This window comes from Cibotium barometz, chromosome 47 (genome assembly GCF_041138505.1).
Source record: "Cibotium barometz isolate CiBa-2024 chromosome 47, ASM4113850v1, whole genome shotgun sequence".
In the NCBI taxonomy this organism is placed as follows: domain Eukaryota; kingdom Viridiplantae; phylum Streptophyta; class Polypodiopsida; order Cyatheales; family Cibotiaceae; genus Cibotium; species Cibotium barometz.
In genome coordinates this window covers 10,554,981-10,563,864 of record NC_141092.1, presented here as the reverse complement: position 1 = coordinate 10,563,864, position 8,884 = coordinate 10,554,981, and the positions used below count along the sequence as shown (strand labels likewise).

At 35.0% G+C, this 8,884-nt stretch overlaps 1 protein-coding gene across 1 annotated transcript; it reads right to left on the bottom strand.

The window, feature by feature from the left end:
- Nucleotides 1–223: 223 nt before the first annotated feature.
- On the bottom strand, nt 224–1,567 carry LOC147611359 (uncharacterized). Its single transcript, XM_086784430.1, has one exon. It carries the CDS (start codon nt 1,513–1,515, stop codon nt 514–516), a length of 1,002 nt encoding a protein of 333 aa, XP_086640556.1. The 5' UTR covers nt 1,516–1,567; the 3' UTR covers nt 224–513.
- Nucleotides 1,568–8,884: the final 7,317 nt, after the last annotated feature.

The following is an 8,884-nucleotide window of genomic DNA, read 5'->3' as shown; positions in this document are numbered from 1 at the left end:
ATGCCTGTCTAGCTAAGTGTGGAAGGTGAGAGATAGCAAGTCCTTTCCTTTTATAGTACATATATGATGGCATCAAGGGTCACTGCTTATATAATGACAATGATTTAAGACAAGATTTGGTTGTGCACCTTCTTCAAAGTAGATTATAAACAAAGCAGATTATAAACATAGATGATAAATTGTGTTTTGAATGAGACCAACTTACTATATTGTACAATAAAGATGAATTGAAAAAGAAAATAATCATTAATTGTGTTTATTTGCAGAGGGAGAGAGAGAGAGAAGTATTAACGTCGGTAGAATGCAATACGAGGGCATATACGACCCAACAGTGAGACTTGAACTTGGGTGGATCATGGCCTTTTATGTGAGAGAGAGGGAGAGTGTGTTTTTCAAAGAAGGTGTGATTAACACCACATATATGAAGGGGTAGTGTTCTCACTTAAGATGAGGTTATATACAGAGGGGGCCTATAGAGTGACCGATGAACTACACTCAAACCTTTAACCTAATTTACCAAAACGGCCCGGGTCTGCTGTCGAGCAGGTGCCGCCTCTGCATGGATTCTTGTCTCTGCAGACGCATCTGCTGGTTGAACCTAGCGATGAACTCCTCCGCCCTCTGGTTGAGCTCTTCCAAGCTCATGGAGGGATCCCTCTCCAAGACTACGGAATTTGGGCTCTCTTTTTCCTTCTGCTCAGTTTGTACAGAGCCCGCTTTGTCGCCACCATGGATGGCTGACCAAACCTCTTCTAAAGAGCCTCCTCCTCTCATTGGGCTTTGCTTGGCAGACAGTGATGGTGGACAAGAAGAAGAAGAGTTCATTCGCTTATTCTTAGGTGAAGGTGGTGGCACGCTAATCTTCTTCTTTAACCTCCTTGTGGGCACTTTAGTCTCTTGATTAGCCAAATTCGCCAACAACTCTCCATGAATCTCTTGCTCATTATTGACACTTTTAGTTGCAAACACCTCATGCCCACTTCCTTTAATCACATTTTGTGGCTCTAGTTGCTCTTTCCCAAACGCCCCTTCCTCTTCACTTCCTTTAGTCACGTTCTCTTGCTCTGATTGGTCTTTCCTCCCAAGCACCGCTTCATCATCTCCACTTGTTTTGATCACACCTTCATCATCTCCAGTTGTTTTAATCACACTTTGTGGCTCTAAGTGGTTTCTCCCATTGTCCATTTTTGTGGTTGCAATTATTGTCACTATGATAGAATTGAGAAGCAAAAAAATTGAAGCTGGGCCTTGGAAAAACCCATTGATTGCCTTCCATAAACTCATAACTATGCTCACAAGGTTTGAATAATGCAATTGAGGGAAAACTATGGTAAGAAACACAAACCCATTGATTGCCTTCCACAAACTCATAACTATGCTCACAAGGTTTGAATAATGCAATTGAGGGAAAACCATGGTAAGAAACACAAGAACTATGGCGAAGTTGAGCTTGAAGATCAAGGCTTTGTGGAGGAAGCCATGAATATGCTTAATGGTGGTGGCTAGCCTATCCATGCCTATAGTAGATAACTTCAACCATAAAGTTAGATTGAACTCTTTGTATATTAATGTGTATGCCTATATATAGGCAAGCATAAGCTTGGAAAAAGACCGTTGGTGACACACAACTTGAGGCATGGGATAACACTCTACTTTGCTTGAAAAAATAAAATATATATTAAACACTAATCTTAATGGCAAGTGTTAGTGGTCCTTAACAAGTCACTAATTAAAAGATTTTGACACAATAGCCGATTATAAAAACTTTAGGTTGCCAAGAACACCCTATTGATGATTTTTTAAGACTTAATCTTATGTGGCAACACCCTTTTGGACATCTTTCAAGACTAAATCTTATGAGTGCATGGTTGTGAGCTTACTATTCATGTTTTTTGGCACTACTTGAACCTTCTTATCGCGATTTCAATTTTTTTCTCTTTGAATATTTATAAATGGTGAAGTCTTTTTGTCCTCTGGCTTTTTGTGAAAGGTTAGGTAGTGTTGTTTATTGAGATGTACCTTTCTTTTTTCAGTAGAATTCATTATCTTTCATGACCTTATGTGCTTGAATACTTCATAGTAATAGATTGTTTATGCACGTGTCATTCAACAACAAAAGCTTCCACTTTCATTTTTCCTTCACTCCTTTCACAACCATTGTAAGTGGCATTAAACATGCATGTCATGATCAAAATACAATTTTAAATCTAAATGCATATATGACCATCACTCTTCGCACACTCTACTTCCTACACATCTAGATCCCTTTCTTTTTTATAGAATCTCAATATTATCTCAAAGTGTGCGATAATGTTTATTATATTACCTCAAAGCTCTTTATGTTTATCAATAATAATGAATGATGATGTGGTACTTGCAAAAGTATACACCGACATACATTTGTGATACTTACAAAAGAGTGATGTGGTACATACAAAAGTGTGATGATGTGGTACTTACAAAAGTATACACCGTGACATGGTCATAGCATGCATAGTGGAGATTCATGCACTATCATTTGAAGTCATTGCTTCCATGTACATCTAATCACTAAATTTTGAGCTGAAGTTGATGGTTACAACCTTTTTGAACACTCATCATACATATGATCTATTAGTTTAACATTCACCTTCTATTTGATCCATAAAAAATACATTGAGCTATAAAAATGGCTTTAGGATGCTAATATGGTTAGTTAGCATGAAACTAGATAGCCAAAAATGTTATACAAAAAATTGGCATTAAAAACAAAAAAGTAAGAGGATGTACTTTGTATGCACACTTGTAAAAGACTATTTAGCAACACATTTAAGATGAAGATTTGGAACTTTTCATATTTTTATTTACTTTTTCTCATTCCTTAAATATTTCCATCATGTTTTTTATTTGAATTTTGCCAAGTCTATGGATATTTATTTCTAGCTTAAAAGTTGTGAAAAGTCACCAAGAACACACACAAAAATGCGCTCACCAAACCTCCCCCCTTTTGCCCCTTTTCTTACTTTTGGGCAATAACTCTTAGCATTAAATGGACACCATAGTAGTTATTTTATGTTTTAGATGATGTTAATCTTTTTGATTCTATCAAAGGCAAACCCATACTTCCTTTTTTAGAGTTATAGGGCACCCTATTTTTTTGGGACCTCATATTTAGGTAGAACATGTACGACCATATACCATTGGAAGATGTGGTGGAAGATGTGGTGCTGAAATTTTAATTTTTTAAAAATATGAAATTTAATTCAAACATAAATGTTTTTTAATTGTGGGGCACTACCATAATATCTTGGTGTGCTATGGTTGTAGATATTAACCCATTATTTCATGTCGAAAGAATCATACAATTAGCTTGAAGAACTAAATAAAGTCACACATTTATATACTCGTGCATGTTGTTTTTCATTTTTACGAAGTTTTCAAAGATAAGTATTAATTTTCACTATATATAAATAATTTTAATAAAATACAAAATAAGGTGTCTTATTTTGCATGGTACTTAAAAAGACTCGTGGAGTAGCTTAAAGGAATGCAACAGATGGGTGGAGATGAGGAAAGACAACATGCACAGCATATGAGGGGAGTATAGTAGGTTGTGGAACCAAGGGCAAAGAAGAGAGCAGTAAAGGAAGATTATACAACAAAGGAGAATATAGTAACTGGAAAGGTTGAGAAGATAGGGAAAATCAAGGATTCTTATGTAGCATATAGGCAGGTAGGTGCTAAGTTGGGCTAAGGAGGATGAATTTGGACAAGCGAGACCATATTTGGGAATAGATATAAGGAGGAAGGAAAGTATGTAGGGTGTCAAAAGTGCAGCAAGATAAGGTAATGATGAAGGAGGTCCACACTATAACAAGGACCACCTCTCTTTTCTTGAGATCTACTACACTATGGCAAGTGCAACAAGATAAGGTACTAGAGAGAAGGAGATCCACTCCATGATAAGGACCAACTCTCTTTCCTTAAAATCCACTTTATAAGAAAGACTTCTTCTTTCATTTTGATATTCTAATTTTGTTTCTAATTCTCACTAAGAAATTCCTCATATAGCCATTTGGAACTTTAATACTACATTTGTGTGTGTGTGTGTGTTCATTTTAAACTCATAGAATTATACTATAGGTAAGACTACATTTAGAAACAGGTATAAGAAGGAAGGAATGCATGGAGTAGGGTGTCAAAAAGTGCAACAAGATGTGGTAATGATGAAGGACATCCACCCTATGAAAAGGACCATCTCTCTCTTCTTGAGCCCCACTTTATACGTAAGACCACTTCTTTCCTTTTAACATTCTAACTTGGTTTCTTAGGCTCACCAAGAAATTCCTCATATAGCCAAATTGGTACTTTGTACTTTGTGTGCACATACGCATGCGTGCACACATGTGTGTGTGTGTGTTACACTCATATGATTATAGTAGAGTCTTTTTCCAATGACAAGTTAATCCACCAAATGTTGAGACTAAGAAGAAAACTATGCAAAACTTGTAAGAAACAATAGCAATGGCCAATATATTGGTTAAATTTCAATAAGTGTTGGATGACAATAACTTGTTATTAAATAATAATATTCATGCCTAGAAAATAAATTGTTGTTCATAACAAACTTCATCCATGTCTTCAATAGATATCATGTATAAATTTGTGAATTTAACTAGTCATCTACAAAAATTTTGGCCAATCTATTGGTGACTATGTTGCTAAGTTTATGCTAGACATATTAAATGATGTTTCTCCTTAGGGACACCAAAAAATAACTTAATGCATTCACACCAATGGGAAACTTTTGATGTTAGCATGTTGTTTTCATTTCATTACAACACGTGAGGTTCAATATGCTTTGTCTCTGTTGTTAACGATGAAAACTTAAATACTAAAATAAGTAGTTTCAAATAGAAAAAAACATACAAAGGAGTGCACTCAACCACCACGATGCAACTTTCACCCATGACCCAAGTCAAATGATCGAAACTTATATCTACAACTTATTACTTGTATAGTGCATTTTAACTCCATTATAAGTAACTAAATCTCATAATAATAATAATGTTGGTGGAAAGAAAAGTCATGTTTTTAACTTGATTATGATCTTATATGAACAAATTAGGTGGCCACATAATGGAAAAATGTTGATGTAAACATGTTGTTGTCATTTTATTATGGCATGTGAGGTTATATTCTTTGTCTCTCTTGTTAAAGGAAAAAACTTAAATACCAAAATCAGTAGTTTTAAAAGAGATAAACACATCCAAAGGAGTGGTATCTGTCACTTATTACTTGTATAGTGTAGTTTATTTGAATTGCAAATAATTTAATTTTATACTAATAATAATGAAGTTATTGTGATCTTATAAAAAAATGAGGTGGTCACTAAATAATAATGTTGGCAAAAGGGAAAGACATGACTTAATAATTATTATAAAATAATAATATAGGTAGAACACTTGTATCAAATAAAATAATCATTATTATGAAATTGCAGTTAACAAATAAAATATTAATGTTAGTAAGGAGGAAGCATGTGCAAGGTAGGTAGAACACTTGTATCATGTGCTATACAGAGAGAGATATGTGTTGCTTCAATTTCAATCACCCATTATTTAAAAAACGGATGTCATTCTCATTATCTGAATTCTTGGGGATGTTATATAGTCAAGTCAACAAATTTTCATCAATATACACTATCACCATGCTTCAATGATTAAAATTAGAGACCAATATGACTAGGATATGCACTTACGAGTGCAATCAATGTGACTAGGATGTTCACTTACTAGTGCACCAAGGAGTGAAGTAAAGGAAAGCTTAAAGTAAGTGCATTAACATTTGTTGTATGGTACATGTGAAGGGAGGCCACAAGACCACAAGGGATAAAAGATTCAAAATTTATTGACATTAGAATGAAGGAAAAATAGACACTAGATTCCATTATAATAAGAGTTAATCAACATGAATCAATTTTTAAAATTCCAATTCTATGATATGATCTTAGGTGTGTCTTTATGATCATTGTTGAGTGTATTACATCTCTTTGATTCTTTACATTTTAATCATAGATCCTAGAGACTGTGCGATTCTTTCAAAAAAGAGAAACAAGAGTTAATTAACATGAATAAAATTTTAAACTTCCAATTCTATGATTTGATCTTCCTACTTAGTTGTGTCTTTATGATCATTGTTGAGTATAGTACATCTCTTTGATTCTTTGCATTTTAATCATAGATCCTAGAGATTCTGACATTCTTTCAAAAAGGAGAAACAAAGAGCATAAAGGTAGCAAAGGTGTATCCTGTAATTGTAACTCATATGGGTGAGAGAATATTCAAAGATTTAAATAAATTGTGTGGCCTAGCTCTAGCTTGCACACATTGGTATTTATATTTATTAAAGGAGTAACTTTAGGCCATAGCCTTTACATTTTTAGTGAAGGAAAAAGCATGTACACCCTCTTTGTGCATGAGAGAGTGCATAGCTCCTCTTTCTTTAAGAGGTGAAATTCTTGTACCAAAAGTAAAGGCTAGGAATTATAGGAAAAACTCTACATTTATTAATGTACAAAAGTAATTAAACCATTCTATCCCCCAATTGAATTAAATTATTTGTGAAATGTGTGCATAAATAATTGAATTAAATTATTTGTACAATGTGTGCATAAATAATTGAATTAATGTGTGCACATTGCTCATCTTCAAGATCGTTTCTCCAATGTCCTCCTTGGCCCATTTATTCACACAAACATGCTTCAATCAAAATCCTCTTCACTTAGAAAATACAAATTTTAGTCCCCAATTAACTAAATTAATTAAACTAATTTAACAAATGCATTAAATAAGCACAAATTGCTACACCAATGAATATTTACGAGTGATGTAAGTACCCAAGGTATCACCCTTTCATACAAACCAATCAAGTAACTATCAAAGGCCCCAAGTATACACAACTTGTGAGGACAAAATAAATCCACTAGACATATTAATATTTAGAAATGAGAATTGGCAATTTGGCCTTTGGTTTTCAATTGCAGCACAGTTGGCACCCTCAAGTATAACAGGGGGATTGTAAAATTTTAAGTCCTAATCTAAAAGCAAAAGCTTACTTTAGCCAATCAGCTTTCATTTCAACTCTTCTCTTCATAATTTTTATGTGCTCTTGCTATAGCTTGCTAGCCATGCTAGAGAGAGGATCTATGCCCACTCAAACCTTGCATCTTCACCCATAATATACATTCCCATGCACATCCATGATCCTCGAGAGCATGAAGGAGTGAAGAGGAGTGACAATGACCAATCAAGGAGCAGCGGACTACTATAATTTTTGAAAATATGAACTTGTTCTAAATGGGAGTAGAGTTCTCAAATGCATGTGCCAATGTGCTCAAGATTATGTCCACTAGCCGTTCTATAAAGGTGATAACTCATACCTTGCATATGCTCTTCTAATCCTCTTCAAAATCTAAACAAATCTTGCTAATCTCCTTTGCAATATGCATAAATAGCAACTCCTGGATTTTTTCCGTTAATGCACTCCATTAATAACCCATCTGAAAGGAAAGATTTGAGAGTTTTGATGCAAGACATGATCAATGCTCTAAAATTGGAAATATGAAGGCAAGGCATATAAGAGAATGAGGCTCAAATGTGAAGGCAAGGCATATAAGAGAATGAGGCTCAAATGTGAAGGCAAAATTTTAGGTTTCCATATCATCTATCTTCTTCATTAAATAGCAAGATAAAGAAAGTCACATTTGCAACATCCCTATTCCATAGTTTCTTATCAGAAAAGACATTACCCCCTTTCCAAGACCTCGTGGCAAGTACTATATTTCAAATCATTTCACCACTAGATTTTTGTCTATCTTGGTGGGGAGGTGTTGGCTAGCTAGATAGCTGGCCCCACCAGTAGCCTTCTAGTGTGGCAAGCTACCATCTCTCTCCCTCTCTCTCTCTCTCTCTCTCTCTCTCTCTCTCTCTCTCTCTACCTACGCACACAAAATCTATTTGCATATACATACACACATACATCCATACTTTAGAAACTAGCACACATATAAACATATATTTATAACATATATACATATACACATATACACATACATCTACAATGTATATCCATATATATTTACGTACACACATATATGCCTAAATACAAATACACATATATATGTTCACATAGATAATACATTATATATACGCATTCATACTTATACATCCATATGTACCCATGCATAGAACCAATCAAGTATACATATATGTATATGCATTTTCAACTTATCCTTATGTAAATGCATATATTTGCACATATATGTGTACATGGTACTCACATACACTACCTATACATATGAACAACATCTATCTATCTCACATAGACTACCTATACATATGAACAACATCTATTTATCTCTAGACATACATAAGTACAAACTGTAGATGTGAGATCCCTGTTCCCCACCGATCAACGGATTCGGGGTACTAGCAGCGGAAGTAGCACATCATGTGTGGGTAGGGGTCTCACACTCGGGGCCTCGCCCACGGATATCCGGACAAGAGACTAATCCGTCGGTTTGTCCAAAACCGAAACTAGAAAAACTTCCTTTACTCGGAAAGCATGGGCGATTCCACCAGGATAACTCTTTACTCTAACGTAGTCAAGATCATTACGGATCAACTGATCTGACTGCACCTTTAACGGTACTTGGTCAAATCAAGGAAGAAACTTGCACTTGGATCATTGGGGTCAACGCTTTTTTCCCCATCAAGAGGCACAGCCGTTGATTCCTATCCATAGAACAATTTCTATCCGGAATTTACTTTATCTATCGTAAAAACAAAAGTTGAGTCTCGATTTATGGATCCATCAGTCCAGCCTAACCCCATCCGATCCCATG

Excerpts from the sequence above, each read along its gene's own strand:
- LOC147611359 (XM_086784430.1), bottom strand. The coding sequence starts at position 1,515 with ATGGATAGGCTAGCCACCACCATTAAGCATATTCATGGCTTCCTCCAC.